General features: G+C 65.2%; 1 protein-coding gene across 24 annotated transcripts in view; it reads left to right on the top strand.

Moving 5' to 3' along the window:
- Positions 1-13,177, top strand: part of LOC140635991 (troponin T, cardiac muscle) — a 39,646-nt gene extending 26,469 nt beyond the window's left edge. For 7 of the 24 annotated variants that reach the window (XM_072831377.1, XM_072831383.1, XM_072831400.1 and 4 more), the window contains 12 exons: positions 1,817-1,846; positions 3,729-3,794; positions 4,105-4,140; positions 5,011-5,044; positions 6,070-6,130; positions 6,390-6,506; positions 7,248-7,325; positions 8,942-9,052; positions 10,124-10,233; positions 11,164-11,254; positions 12,561-12,601; positions 12,927-13,177. In XM_072831377.1, coding sequence (XP_072687478.1) covers positions 1,817-1,846; positions 3,729-3,794; positions 4,105-4,140; positions 5,011-5,044; positions 6,070-6,130; positions 6,390-6,506; positions 7,248-7,325; positions 8,942-9,052; positions 10,124-10,233; positions 11,164-11,254; positions 12,561-12,601; positions 12,927-12,972 — 821 coding nt within the window. In that variant the 3' untranslated portion in view covers positions 12,973-13,177. Of the gene's footprint in view, positions 1,178-1,816; positions 1,847-3,693; positions 3,795-4,104; positions 4,141-5,010; positions 5,045-6,069; positions 6,131-6,389; positions 6,507-7,247; positions 7,326-8,941; positions 9,053-10,123; positions 10,234-11,163; positions 11,255-12,560; positions 12,602-12,926 lie in introns of all 24 variants that reach the window. The other 17 variants (XM_072831391.1, XM_072831393.1, XM_072831394.1 and 14 more) reach the window with 9 other exon arrangements.
- The last annotated feature ends 1,832 nt before the right edge of the window (positions 13,178-15,009 follow it).

The following is a 15,009-nucleotide window of genomic DNA, read 5'->3' as shown; positions in this document are numbered from 1 at the left end:
ATTATGGACGTGTTCAGTTATCTGAAACATTTTTTTTTAAAGATTTTATTTATCTTTTTGAGAGAGAGAGAGAAAGAGAACGCGAGTGGGGAGGGGGGAGGTAGAGGGGAGGGGCAAGCAGATTCCTGAGATCATGACCCTTGAGATCATGATCTGAGCCAAAACCAAGAGTTGGGCCCTTAACCGACTGCTCCACCCAGGCGCCCCTCTGGGACATCTGCTCTCATGAGTCTTCCCTCGCTCTGTGTCCCGTATTCCACTGAAAGATCACCCCAACCCTCTCTCTTCCTGGGGGCTGGACACACGGAAATGATTCAGATCCCAGCCCCCGAGGGGCCCGGAATCGCCCTTAGTCCCCTCAGGCTTCGCACCCAGGCGGGTTGCATCCTGCCCCTTGGAGCCTCAGCAAATTCTCAAAAATGCTGTTGTAGCATAAGCATGTGTGGGCACCAGGAGAAGGGGCTCCCCCAGGGTCTAGGAGCGAGCCGGGGCTTCCGTAGCCATCCCCCTTCTTCCCCAGGCCTTCCAGGGAAAACAAGGAGCCTCTCGCACCTTTTTTTTTTTTTTTTCTCTCGCACCTTTGAGGCTGTTCCGGGGTGCCTGGCCAAAGAGTAGACGCAAGGGAAACTCAGGGGAAACCGAGAGGGGCCACGGGAGTCACTCTGGTAGTCAAGGAACACAAAACAGATCAGAAGCTAGTTGAAATATTTTTTTTTGAAAGATTAAATTTACTGATTCATGGCAGATACACAGAGAGGCAGACACACAGGCAGAGGGAGAAGCAGGCTCCTTGCAGGGAGCCCGAGGTGGGACTCGGTCCCGGAACCCCGGGGTCACTCCCTGAGCCCAAGGCAGACACCCAACCGCTGAGCCACCCGGATGCCCTTGAAATATTTTTTGAATCAAAAATCCAGCTGGCTCCACTTTCTGCTGTGTTCCCGGCTTGAGCTCTCGAGATGGTGGGTTTTCCTTTGCTTTGAGGACTTGCCAGCTCGTGAATTTTAGGGGGTGGTGCTTGAGATACAGACCTTTGGATCTGGGACTAGCCTGCCTGCCGCGCACGGTAGGATTTGGCCGTGACTTAACAAAATAATGAGTTCTCTGCCGCGCGGTGGACCGAGCTCCGTGGAGCGTGTGCCTTGCTTGCCGTGAATGGACTCCACCCGCCTCCCGCGGAGTAAGACCCTGTGGCCTAATGACTAAGAATGGGCTCTAAGTGGGTGACCCCAAGCCTGCAGGGTGGACCAGGCCGTGTCTCTTCCTCCAGGAGGGAGCGGGTGGTTTCTGTAAGCTCCGTCCTGGGCCCCCCCTCCCAGCAGGCGGCGCTTCCTTCAGGCAGACGGAACGTGCCCGCGCCAGGCGCTCCCGTGGGGCTTGCGGGCCTCTGGGTCCTGAGCAACCGGACGTGTCCACGGGCTCCCGGGGGCTCGTTCCCGGTGGGTGCGCGGGAGGAGTTTGAGGGCAGTGGGTCGCTTGCAGCGTACCCTTTGGGGCGCCCACAGGAGTCGGCCCGTTAGCGCCACTGAACGCTTCCCACGCGCCGGGTGAGCGCGGGTCCGTGGGCACCAGAGATCACCTGTCATCTCACCCGCGGGAGTGAGGATGGTCATGTCCGTTTTACGGACAAGGCGCCCGGGAAGCTGCTGAGAAGCGAATTGCCCAAGTGGCTCCGAGTGTTGCATCGGGCACTGGAGCTGGAGCTTGACCCCGAAGCCCACGCTCAGAGCCACGCGCCATCCCGCGCCCGTCCCTGTCCTGCTCCCAGACTAACCTGTCTCGCTTCTCCCCCCTGCTGCGGCCACTCCCTGACCCCCAGAAGAGGAGGACTGGAGAGAGCACGACGACGGTAGTACAGCTTTTCCTTTCCTGTGCTTTCTGCTCCCTGCTGTCTGGGGCCTGGCCCGGTGGTCGGGGCCCTGCTCTGCGCGAGCGGGGCGGGCGGGCCGGGGTCCGGGGGCGCGGGGCGGCTCCCTCACTCCCTGCCGGCCTCGGAGGGGCCCGGCCGCTGCTCCTTCCCCCGGGTCCTGACCTCTGTGCTGCGCTGGGTGGCGGGAAGGCCCCGGGCTGGCTCGTCCCCTAGCCTGGTCCGCATGTGGCCCAGAGGGGCACTACTGTCTGGAGCGGGTGGCCTCTCTCTGCCCCCGCGGCACCTACTGGGCCCTCCCTCTGAGCTGGACGGCACCCAGGCGCCGCGGCCGGGGCGTGAGGGGCCTGCGACGCAGTTATCCGAAGAGCAGCTGGGGGAACTGGAAATAGCCAGAGCAGAAAGGACATGACGTCAGCCTTCACATGTGCACTGCGGTGGGCGTGGGGGGGCCTGGACTCTTGCCAGCCCCCGGGGACGGGACTAGGGCAAGGGGGACACACTTGGGCTGAGTTTAGAAAGCTTTCTAATAGTGATGTCTCGAGCCACGGTGGGTGGTCTGGGCAGCCACGGAAGGTGGGGGGCGTTGCACAGAGAATTGGCACATGGGGTGGGGTTAATCAGGTGGCCTGAAGAGCACCCCCACACTGGCCATACTCTTGCTGCCAGCCGTCTACTCTCACCCCTTCTGGAAGGACCTTCTTTCAGAGAGGCACCCCCAGGCCCAGACGTGGGAACGGGGGACCCAGAGCACCAGGCAGGCTGATTGGTGGCCAGCCCTGAGGCTTTTTCGCCTCCCTCTGCCAGGAGGCCACCACTTGTCAGCCCGTCAGTCAGCGAGCATTACCAGGCACCTCCCACAGGCAGAGCCATGGGCCTGGCGTCATCCCGTCTTATCTGTCTTCTCCAAGTGCCTGACTTGGGTGGGGTCCATATCCTGCCAAGCCGAGGGGTGAAAATAGAAAAATCCTACTGACTCTCCAGACAGTACAAATGTCTACACGGTGGGCATCTCACCCACCCACCCATAGTCTTGCTGTTTTGGTTTCTCTTACATACACATGAAGGGTCCCTAGAGTTACTGAGTCCAGGACAGGCGCTTCTCCAGCAGTAGGATAAATCCCGTAGCTCCCGATCTTTGGGTAGAACATTCGGGGTGGGGTGAGGGGACTGGGGTGGAGTCGTGTGATTGCCAGGGAGGCTGTTGGGGAAAGGCGCTAAGTCAGGCAGCAGCAGCTGAGCCACCAGACCGTCCCCACCCCAGCGGGGTCTCGCCAGGCCTGCAAGCCCTCCTCTGCCGCTCCCCGCAGTGCCCACTACACCCTAACTACACCCTAACATGCTCCGACCCCAGACTTCCAGCCCTCCTAGTGGCTTTCAGGGGGAGCACAGGTCTCTAGGCCCCATTTCCAATTCCCAAACTCCGGCAGAGGCAGGTCTGGAACAGCAGGACTCTGCCCAAGCCACCTCAAGCCCTTCCATCGGGGCGCAGCAGGGTCGGCAAGCATTTCCCCTAAAGGAGAGCATAGTAAATGTCTTAGGCTTCGCGGGCCACATGGTATCTGCTGCAACGTCTGGACCTGCTGCAGGGGGGCAAAGGCAGCCGCCGGCAGGATATTGATGCGGCTGTGTTCCAATAAAACTTTATTTCCTGAAATAGTCTGGGGGCCACGTTCGGCCCTTGGGCCGTAGTTTGGCAGCTTCTGGTTCAGCCCCGGAAGTGAGCAGCCCCGTGTTGTTCATATCGGTGGCCCCAAAAGTCACCCAGATGGGGGAGGTGCCGACCTCCCTGCCCTTGGTCCCCGGCACGGGGCTGCCTCCCGGTGCAGGCCTGGGTACTCACGGTGTCTGGCTCGCCCTCCAGAGCAGGAAGAGGAGGCCGCAGAGGAGGCAGGAGGTGAGGCTGCGACGGAGGAGACCAACGCGGAAGGTAAAGCCTGCCTGCTGTGAGGGCTTGAGGGGTTTGTCGCGGTGCCTCGAGGCACGGCGGGGGCACCCAAGGGCACCCCTGTGGACGTAGGGCATCCGCCCGGAGCCCACCCTGCAGCCTGCGCACCAGTGCCACCTGCCCGGGCCGGGCCATGACCCTTGTCGGGGTGCTCCCTTGGGTCCAGGGCCATGTCTGTGACCCCAGGAGCCGGCAGGGTGCGCTTTGGTTTAGGCCCCATGTGGGGAGAAGCCTCTGGGCAAGAGCCTGAGCCTAGGACGAGGCTCTTACTGATTTCTCCTGTTCTGTGCAGGAGATGGCCAGGAAGGCGAGGCTAAAGAGGCCGAAGGTGAGGGCTTAAGGCCTCAGGAGGGACGTATCAGGATGTCAAGGGAACCCCTGCAAGCAGCTCTGGGGGAGATTGCCCACAGGACTCCCTCCGGGGAGGTGGGCAAGGAGGCCTTCGGGGGGGGGGGTGAGGTCAGAAGTTGGTGACCTCGCAGGTTTTGGGTGTTGGGCTGCAAACCCGTCTCCCTCATTCCAGAGAAGTTGCCCGGGTGGTGCCCCTGGGAGAGGGGACCACTGTCCTGCCCAGATTGGGGACCCACACCTTCCGGGCTCCTGGAGCTCAGGCAATATCATCTGTGAAGCGTGGCGTCTCTGGGATGAAACCCCAAGACACAGATGGGGGCTGTGGCACGTCGCCGCGGTGCTCACTGCCACGGGGGAGGCTTTACGGGGTGCCGTGGTCCTGGTCCCGTCTCTGCAGGGGAGGGGCAGCAACTGGGTCTTGGCATCATGCCTGTGTGCGTCCGGGCCCTGGTGGCCAGGGATCCAGGGAGCAACCGGGGAGGCAGAGACCTGGGCGGGGACTGAGGGGCCAGGACCCCCTGGGGCAGCCACGGGGTGGGGGGGGCCCTCCTCCCTGGGAAGCAAAGCTGCCTTGCCCAGAACTGGTGAACGAGGAAAGGCTGGGCATTTTTCTCTGGGCGTGTGTGCTTCCTGTGGGGACCCCGCTGTGCCCCGAGATGTCCCCCCGGGAGCTGCTATGGCACAGGGGGTGTGAGGTGTGACCTTTGTGACACTCCTGGAGCCAGGGATCTGCGGGGCTGGAAGGAATTCACTGTGCACATGGGGAAATGGAGGCCCATGGGGGACAGAGCTGGGGCCAGGTCTGGGGCCTCCTGACCCCGTGGCTTTGGGCTTCTCTCCTCTCCAGATGGCCCGGTGGAGGAGTCCAAACCAAAGCCCAGGTGAGTGGGCCGTACCTGTGAAGCCCTGTGGGCGGAGGGCCAGTGAGGAGGACTGACCAGGGCAGGCAGGAGGGCAGTATGGCACAGTGGGCATGGGCTGGGGGTGCAGCAAGCACAGGCTGCCATGTACGGTTATACGGGGTGTGTAACCACAAGAATGTGCCTGAGGGACGGTGGAGGCTGAAGTCCGCCCCGGGCCTACACAGCCAGCTGCGCACCCCGTCACGGGGGGGTGGTGGGGCGGACTAGTCATGGCCCTGGACAGAGACCCACCGCCCCCGTCCCTCAGCATGGCTGGAACACCTTCCTCTGTAGCTGAAGTGGGAACTGAGGGAGGAAAGAGGATCTGCGGGAGCCAAGCAATGAAACTGGGACGGCCTAGGGGGCTTCGAAGTGTGGCAGGGGGGTGGGGCGGGGCGGCGTGGTGCTGTGCATGCAGGGGTGCAGGGGGACTGGGGTGCTGGGCCCGCGGGCGCCTCCCCTGGGGTGGTGCTCAGCCTGTCCCAGCCCACACGGGTGGCCTCGCCCCATGGCCGTGGGTCCCCCTGAAACAGCCCCAGACACAGCCCCAGGTCCGCTCATCCGTCCAGCGCTGTCCGCTTTCCTGGCGATGGATGCTGTGGTACCTCAGTCCAGCCCTGCATAGACCTGAGGGCGAGCGGGGAAACTGAGGCCCGGCCCCACTGGACCGGGTGCCACCCGGCAAGCATGCGTTGGGGCGGGGACCACAGCACAGGCCTCCGGGCTCGTGGGGAGATGCCGTGGGGTCAGCCGCGTGTGCCGTTGAGCCTCTGTCCTGGTGGACAGGCCGGCACTGCCTACGTCGTGGGTGCACAGGGACGACGGAGGGGGGCACCTGGGACAGAGCTCGGTGTCCCGGCTGTGAGACCTGACGTGGGGTGCTAGCGCCATGGCGGCCGTGCCTCTGCAGGAAGGAGAGGGGCCCCGCTGCTCTGGGCACCCGTGGTCCCAGGGGGCCGGGGCGGGGGGGACATTCCCCAGTTTCCTCCTCTTCTGTCCCACAGGCCATTCATGCCCAACCTGGTGCCACCCAAGATCCCAGATGGAGAGAGAGTAGACTTTGACGTGAGCGTGCCTGTGGGGAGAGCGGGCCTGGGCTGGGAGTGCTTGCAGGGGCCCCGAGGGAGACACCCTGTGACCTGGGGGGGGGGCATGGCAGGCGGGGAGGCGCTCAGCACCCCCACTGGGCCTCCTCCTGGGCCTGGGCCACTGTGGCTCCTGCCGGCTGGGCGTCCAGCCTGCCCGTCCCGTCTGCTGCAGAGGGGGCGCCCCGCAGCCGCTTCCCCGGCCCGTGGGGGCCTCTGAGCCCGCCGTGCGTCCGCAGGACATCCACCGGAAGCGCATGGAGAAGGACCTGAACGAACTGCAGACGCTGATCGAGGCTCACTTTGAGAACAGGAAGAAAGAGGAGGAGGAGCTGATTTCACTCAAAGACAGGATTGTGAGTGTCCAGCCTCCCGTGGAATCGCCCCCAGAGGCCCCCGTGCCCGGGCAGCCCTCCCTGGGGCCCCTTCCCCACCCGGGGTGGGCTCTCTGTCAGGGTCCGGGTGCCCGGGAGCCCCCGGCCCGCACCTCCTGGGGCCCTGCTCACTCCACACCCCCTGGACGGTCTGGGCGGCTCGCCTCGGGTGGCCCGGGCTCCAGCTGCGCCCCCGCCCCCGCCTGCCTCCCCCTGGGCGGAGCTCCTGCGCCGACACGGGTGACGCTGTGGCCTCTGCGATCCCGAATCCTGCTGGGGGAGGGAGGTCATCTGGTTTGCTTTGTTTTCCTCTCCACCAAACTGGCCGCGCGGCGCTGGCTGGCAGCTGAGGATTTGGCCACCTGTTGGGGGACACAGAGCAGCTGCCAGGGCCGGGGTCAGGGGCACAGCCCTCGGGGAGACGGGACGAGCCGCCTGGCATTTTTCGAGTGGTTGAGGACAGCCCCATGACGAGTGCTGTTCGGTGTCGGCCCATCTTTATTTAGCAGGGCCCCGGGAGCTGGCCCACCTGTCCGCCGACTCTGCGTGCGTGCAGCTGGCGGGGCCGAAGCCCCGGGAGGAAGGGCATTCCTTGCCCTGAGGCTCGGGGGGCGGGGGATCCCGTGAGGGTTCTCTGGACGCCTGTCCCCTGGGCGGTCCCTGCACCTCTGCTGACACCTCGGCCTGTGCACGCCCTGGGCAGGCTTGGCCTCTCCCCCGTAGGAGAAGCGGCGGGCCGAGCGGGCCGAGCAGCAGCGCATCCGGAACGAGCGGGAGAAGGAGCGTCAGACTCGCCTGGCTGTGAGTGACCCTAGTGCAGGGCCCACCGAGCCCCCCACCCTGCTGCCAGCGCCTTCCAGCCCCCGCCCCCTCTGCCTTCACACACCCCGGTCCGGTCAGCGAGCCCCCGGTGAGTGCTGCGCCTTGTCTGGGTTCTGGCGATAAGCGGCCGGCAAGACACAAACGTCGGGGCCTCACGAACCTAGAATTTTATGAGACTCTCCGTCCAGCAGCTCCACCTCTGGGTGTTCACCCGAACACGAAACCCCCAGCAGCAACACATCTGCATCCCGGTCATTGTAGCCTTATTCACGGGAGCAAAGACCTGAAGGCAACCCATGTGTCCAGCGACGGAGGAGGGGATAAAGAAAATGTGCACACACACACACACACACACACACACACGGCACACGGACACATGCACACACGCACACACACACATGGACACACATGTACACCGACACATACACACGGACACAGGAATATTACTCAGCCATGAAACAAGAAGGAACCCTTGCTATTTGTGAGAACGTGGTTGGACCTAGAGGGTGTTACACTAAGTGGAATAAGTCGGACAGTGAAGGGCAAGTACCGTAGGATTTCACCCACTTTATTTTTTTGTTAAAGATTCTATGTGTTTATCTGAGACAGAGTGAGCTTGTGCAAGCATGAGCAAGGCAGGCGGTGGGAGGAGCAGAGGGAGCAGGAGAGGGAGAAGCAGACCCTTCACTGAGCGGGGAGCCCGACGTGGGCTGGACCCCAGGACCCGGGAGTTGAGGGCAGACGCTCAACGCGCTGAGCCCCCCTGGGCGCCCCCGCGTGATTTCACATATATATGGAATCTAAAACGAAACAAAAATGAAAACCAAAGCAAGCTCGTGGATGCAGAGAACAGATTGGTAGTCGCCAGAGGCAGGAGTGGGGGAGAAAGGTGAGCCACAGAGTGGGGGGGGGGCCAGGTGAGCCACAGCGTGGGGGAGCCAGGTGAGCTACAGGGTGGTGGGGCCAGGTGAGCCACAGGATGGAGGTGAGCCACAGCATGGGGGGGCCAGGTGAGCCACAGGGTGGGGGGGCCAGGTGAGCTACAGGATGGGGGGCCAGGTGAGCCACAGGGTGGGGGGGCCAGGTGAGCCACAGCGTGGGGGGGCCAGGTGAGCCACAGGATGGGGGGCCAGGTGAGCTACAGGATGGGGGGCCAGGTGAGCCACAGGGTGGGGGGGCCAGGTGAGCTACAGGGTGGGGCCAGGTGAGCTACAGGATGGGGGGCCAGGTGAGCCACAGAATGGGGGGGCCAGGTGAGCCACAGGGGCTGAAAGGCACAAACTCACTACAGGACGGCTGGTGTCTCCGGTGCCTCCGGGCCCCGTGCCAACTCCGCGGGAGCAGAAGTTCCCCTCCTTGTGCCCCCAGAGCAACAGGCCCCCTCGGGGGCTCCCCGCCTGACGGGAGCACGTGACCCTCACTTGGGGAACCCCCTCCCTGGTGCCAGGCCCTGTCCTGGGGGGTCCGTGCGGGGGGCTTCTTGCCTGGTGGAGAGAAAGCTCCACTCGTGGGACCGCGGGGACCCCAGTCTTCAGCCTGTGCGGGGGTTTGTGCCTCCACCCCTGATCTGCGCTCCTGCTCCCCCTGCTAACCAGGAGGAGAGAGCCCGACGAGAGGAGGAGGAGAACAGGAGGAAGGCTGAGGACGAGGCCCGGAAGAAGAAGGCGTTGTCCAACATGATGCACTTTGGGGGCTACATCCAGAAGGTGGGCCGGGAGCAGCTGGCTTCAGGGCACTGGAGTGGGAGGGGTGGGGTGTCCGCCGCCCTCGAGCTGGGTCCCCACCGTGTGAGACCCAAGCGTCCTCCTCCTCCTGCCTGGGCCTTCCCCAGGAGGGGCTGCTGGCGGTGGGGCTGCAGGCAGAGGCCCCGACCCTGTGTCAGCCGTGCCCGGGGCCCCGGGGGGGACAGTGCGTCTGGAAGAGCCCTGCGCCTAGGATAGGGGCCCTGGTGGGAGCCCCGGATGTGCCCCTTCCGGCCGTGGCCTCAGGCCGCTCAGAGCCCAGCCCGCTCACCTGGAGACAGGTGCGAGGCCCGCCCGCCTGCACCGAGGTCACGGGAGCGCCCGAGCACCCACAGAGGCTTTGCTCCTGCACACGTGCTCATGCCCCCTCCCGCTGGTACCCCGTTCTCAAGGGGGGACAGGAGCTACCAGATGGGTTTTCTCCAGGCAGTGGAGCCACCAGGACGGTTCCTTAGGCCTCCCACGTCCCCAGCTCAGAGCGGCCCCCCCCCCACCCCGGGGCCCTCCAGCCGCCCCGGCCGGCCCGCTCTCCAGGCAGCGCCTCCCGCCACCGCGGGGTCTGAATCGCCTTCTCCTTCTCCCCCTGTGTCTCCTGCCTTTGCCTTCGGCCCCGGGCCCTGCCCTCCCTCTGTGTCTCTGTCCGGGTCTCCTTCTTTCTCTCTGGGTCTTTCTCTCATGGTGTCCTGGCTCTGCAGGCCCAGGTGGGTACAGAAACCTCTAACCCTCTTCCTCCTCGTGGCCCTGGGGGCTCCCTGGGCGGAGGGGGCTGGCGGGGGGAGGAGCGTGGACAGTGGGCTAGTGGGAGGAGGGAGCCGCCAAGGAGTAAGGGACTGAAACGGCCCTCCTTGCCCCTGCCTCAGTTTCTCCGGGAAATCCAGGCAGTTGGTGGCGTGTGGGTGTCTCAGGAGAAAGAGGATAAGGGCCTGGTCCTGCTGGGGGCCTTGCCCTTCTCCCTATCGGGGTTTGGGAGGGGCGGGGGAGAGGCAGGAGGTGTTCTCTAGCCAACCCCCCACCGCTGCTCACCACCCTCTCCAGACCGAGCGGAAAAGTGGGAAGAGGCAGACGGAGCGGGAAAAGAAGAAGAAGATTCTGGCTGAGAGGAGGAAGGTGCTGGCCATCGACCACCTGAACGAGGACCAGCTGAGGTGGGGACTGAGGGTGCAGGGCAGCATCTGCGAGGGGAGGGCGGGGGGGGAGGGGAGGGTGGGGGAGCAGAGGGGAGGGGGTGGTGGTGGAGGGGAGGGTGGTGGAGGACAGTGGAGGGCAGGGGGGAAGGCAGGGGAGCAGAGGGGAGGGCAGGGGAGCAGAGGGGAGGGCAGGGGAGCAGAGGGGAGGGCAGGGGGGAGGGCAGGGGTGCAGAGGGGAGGGCAGGGGTGCAGAGGGGAGGGCAGAGGGGAGGGCAGGGGTGCAGAGGGGAGGGTGGGGGAGGACAGGGTGGTGGAGGGGGGAGAGAGGGGAGGGCAGGGATGAGGGCAGGGGAACAGAGGGGAGGGCAGGGGGGCAGAGGGGAGAGCAGGGGGGAGGGCGGGGGTGCAGAGGGGAGGGTGGTGGAGGGCAGGGGAACAGAGGGGAGGGCAGGAGGGCAAAGCGGGAGTAGGGGGGCAGAGGGAAGGGTGGGGAGGACAGGGGGCAGAAGGGGGGGAGCAGAGGGGAAGCGGGAGGGGAGGGCAGGGGGCGCATTCTCACCACCCACCTCCAGGGGGCGCGGTCACACCACATATTTTCCCAAAGACCGGCCTGGTGGACGGAGCTGGGCCTGAGCGGGTCAAGCCGGGTCTGCTTGGCCAACAGGGAGGGAGCACTGAGTAGACGCCCTCTGGGGGTGGGGGGGACACGGGGATCGGACTGTGCTCTGCGGTGCTGCAGGGCCTTGCCCCTCCCCAGACCTCGGTCCTCCGGCCTCTGGTTGTCTCCCCAAGCCCCGGGCACTGCCATCTGGGCGCCACACTGAGTGGGTGGGCTGGGGACCTAGGCCGGCCTGGGGTGCAGGAGGGCTGGGGCCTCTGGGGCCCGGGGCCCTTCGGGAGGAAGGCCCCCCCTTAGGGCCCCCACCCCGCCCCGCTCCGGCCGCGCAGGGAGAAGGCCAAGGAACTGTGGCAGAGCATCTACAACCTGGAGGCCGAGAAGTTCGACCTGCAGGAGAAGTTCAAGCAGCAGAAATACGAAGTGAGCTGCTCCCCCCAACCCTGACCCCACCACGCCCCTCCTGGGTCGGTGGGTCCCCTCGGCGCTGTCAGTCAGGCCCCTTCCCCGACCCTGTCACCCCGCACTCGGGGTCTCATCCCTGACAGTGCTCAGGGTCCACCACCGGCCACTGCTCGCTGCAGAGCTCTGATGGTTCACTGGCGGGGCCGGAGCAAAAACCCATGTTGGGGGGGCCTGCCCTGGGGGGTCCCCCTCCCCTCCTTTCTGAGGCCTCGAGGCAGCCGCCCAGACAGACAGGGGGAGCCGGGTGCACAGAGCAGGGCTCCGGGTGCAGAGGAGGCCCCTCGCCCCGGCAGCCGCATCTCCCGTCCCCACAGACTCTGGGCCCTGGGGTGCACCCAGCCCGCCGAGGGGTCCCAGTGTCCCGGCAGCAGGCTGGAGTCAGCTGGGCGGCGCGGGTCTCCACAGGCCCGTCGGCCCCAGGAGCGCAGCTTCCCCTTGGGGGCTGCCTCGGGCACCTCCTGCGCAGGGTCCCTCCTCTGGGCACCGCTCAGGCCCCCGTGGCTGCATGGATGTCCCCGTGTGGTGACGGAGCGTGCACGTGGTGGCTCCGCGTGACCCTCACCCGCGTGACCCGGGCCAGTCGCTTAGCTCTCCTCGTTTCTGTTTCCCATTGAAACGACGAGGATGCCCGCAGGCCACGGTGAGGGTTGGGGGGGCGGGGGGGAGTAACGGTGACAGTCGCAGTGATGGCTCTGCCGAGGCCCCTTGGAGCGCTTTCGCGTGGATGAGGTCATACCTCGTGATAATCCTGCGGGTGAACAGTTGGGAAGAGTGCTCATGACGGAACAGAAGGTGCCGGGCACCCCGCGGGCGCAGGAGGTGTTAGCTGCTCCCCAGCCCCCAGGCCCCGGCCTCCCTTCTCCCCTGGGGTCCAGGGCGGGACGGCTGGGGCCCTGGGGGCTGCGGCTGCCTGGGGGCTTCCTGAGGCCCGGCCTTGCACCGGGGCTCAGGCCTCTTTGTGCCACCCTGTCCCGAGCCCTCTGTGGCTCTGGGACCCCACAGCGACAGCCCCGTGGGGTGGCCGGGAAGCCTCTGCCTGGCTTCTGCTTGTGGCCCCGGGGCCCTCTGGATCTCACAGCGCTGCTGCTCGGCCCCCTCCCCTCCTCCCTCTCCTACCCCCTCCCTCATCTTTCCTCTTCCTCCTCCCCCTCCTCCCTCCTCCTTCCTCCTCCACAGCTGTGCTAAGCCAGCTTCCCCCTCATCCCCAGCCACCTGGGACCTGAGTCCCTGAGCTCCGAGGTTACTCTGTCTTTCTCACTTACAGATCAATGTTCTCCGGAACAGAATCAATGATAACCAGAAAGTGTAAGTTTCTAGGTCCTTCCTCCAGCCCGCCTGCCTCCTCCTGCCCCGGGTCCTAGCCATCCCGCTCCTCCTCTGAGGGCTCCGGCTCCCACCCCTGCCTCCTCCGCTTCAGGGCACAGGCTGCTTCCTCCTTGGGCTCCCCCGGGGTGACTGCTCTGCGGGGAACGGGGTGCAGGGCCCGTGGGGACTCACCCCAACCCGAGGCTCGGAGGCAGCTCCAGGCCACCCTGTCGACCCTCCCCGTCGGCCACCTGCGCCCCCTCCCTGTGGAGACCTGCTGCCCGGCCTGTGTCCCGCTTCTGACGGCGCCCCGCTTCTCTGGCAGCTCCAAGACCCGCGGGAAGGCCAAGGTCACCGGGCGCTGGAAGTAGGGGCAGCAGTCGCCTTGACCAAAGATCCTCGCCGGCGCCCCGTCCCGCTCGCCCCCAGTCCCTGGGGCCCCCCGGGTGCTGGAGGCAGGCTGGTGTCTGGAAACCAGGAGCTGGCCCGGCCAGAAGCTGCTGTGCACCTGTCCCCCCACGTGCCCACGCATGCACCCCACGTGCCACGCATGCCCATAATAAAAGCCAACACACACTGCGTGCCTTTTCTGTCAGCAACTCTTCAGAGGGAGGGAAGCTGAGGTGAGAGCCTGTCTCACAGGGAGTCAGGGCCGAGAGCAGCCCCTCAGGGACTCGGGCCCCTCGGGGACACACGCCCCTTGGGGACACGGGCCGCTGGTAACTGCCAAACTCAAAGGAGCCCCGTCCACCTGCTCGGGAGGCGAGAGGGTGCTGGCCCCGAACGCGAACGCGCGGGCTCACCCAGGGCCTGGGCCTCACACCCAGCAGGAGGCCTTGTGCCGGGGCTGCCGTGAGTCACCGCCGTGAGTCACCGTGAGGCCCGGGGGGACGTGCCGAGCGTCCTGAGCGTCAGGACAAGGGTTCCCGTGTGAGTCACTCCTTGGGAACAATGGAGGCCTTCTTGGATGGGCCTGTTTTCTTTCTCTTCCTGGCCGGGGCCTAGGAAGCAGGCGTCCGAGGGGAAGGAGGGCCGGTGTCGTCAGGTGGCCCTTCAGGCCGAGCTGAGCTGCTGAGAGGCGTGGGCTGCTCCGAGTGCTCGGCTTTCTCCCCTCCCGCCACTTGCGCGTCCTCTGGGGCGTGCGCGCGAACCAGGGACCACGGGCTCCCTGAGTTGAAGACGGCGTGGCGGCCTTGGGCCCCGTTGGCAGAAGGGGAACCACGTGAGATGGGAGAGCACCCGGCTCAACAGCTCCCTAGGGGAAGCCCCGAATGCGGCGCCCCCACGCCTCTGCTGCAGCTGCTCCCTCTGCCTGCAAGGCCTTCCCTCAGTTCTCCACTGGCCATCCACCAAAGGGAGCCCCACGGTCCCTGGGAAGGCTTCCCACGCGCTTCCACGCACAGTGATTCATTTTTCCTTACTCTGGGCACCCCGGGCCCTCCTGTAACTGCACCCACACTTCTACTTCTAGCACCACAGTGTCCCTGGTGTCTGTGCCTGCAGGCACCGTCCCCCGGCTCTCAAGAGACAGTAGAGACCCCCTTCCCCCGCACCACGGGCCAAGCGCAGTGATAGATGCCGAGACACAGAGATGAAAGGGGTATGGCCTCTGGGCAATGAACAAGGGCTTAGCCTGGGGTCTTGGCCTCCTTTCCTATCCATCCGTCCGACCGTCCATCCATCCATCCATCCATCCATCCGTCTGTCCATCCACCATCTATCCACCCATCCATCCATCCCTCCATCCATCCTTCTGTCCATCCATCTTTCCACCCATCAGTCCACTTGTCTGTCCATCCATCCATCCATCCGTCCGTCCATCTGTCTATCCGTCCATCCATCCGTCCCTCCATCCATCTATCCATCCATCCATCCATTCGTCTGTCCATCCATCCACCCATCCATCCACCCATCCGTCCACCCATCCGTCCATCCGTCCGTCCGCCCGTCTATCCGTCCATCCGTCCATGTCTCCTGAGCACCTCATATGTGCTAGGCGCTGTGTCAGGCATAGGTGATACTGTGACTTGAACAGGCACATGCCTGCCCTCGTGGAACTCACAGCCCAGTGGGAGAGAAGCAGCAAACAGAAGACTCCAGCTCTGAGTCACAGCAGGCAGGGCGGGGGTGCTGGGGCAGCACAGACAGGAGCCACCCCACCTGGCACTGGAGGGCAGGAGGGCTTTCTGGAGGAAAAGCGTTCTCCACTGAGTCTCCGAGGATGAGCAGAAGGTCAAGGACAGGGATTGGGGATGGAAAGACGGAGCAGCACAGACGGAGCCCTAGAGGGAGCACCGGCCCACTGTGCGTGAAGAGCCCTGTCATCCCAGATCCAGGGGCTTCTGGTGGGGAGCAGAAGAGCCTCTGGAAGGGCCCCAGACGAGGGAGGCGGGAGGCTGGGTCTTACG

The sequence above is a fragment of the Canis lupus genome, chromosome 6, assembly GCF_048164855.1.
Source record: "Canis lupus baileyi chromosome 6, mCanLup2.hap1, whole genome shotgun sequence".
NCBI lineage: Eukaryota > Metazoa > Chordata > Mammalia > Carnivora > Canidae > Canis > Canis lupus.
This window is presented reverse-complemented; position numbering and strand designations above follow the sequence as displayed.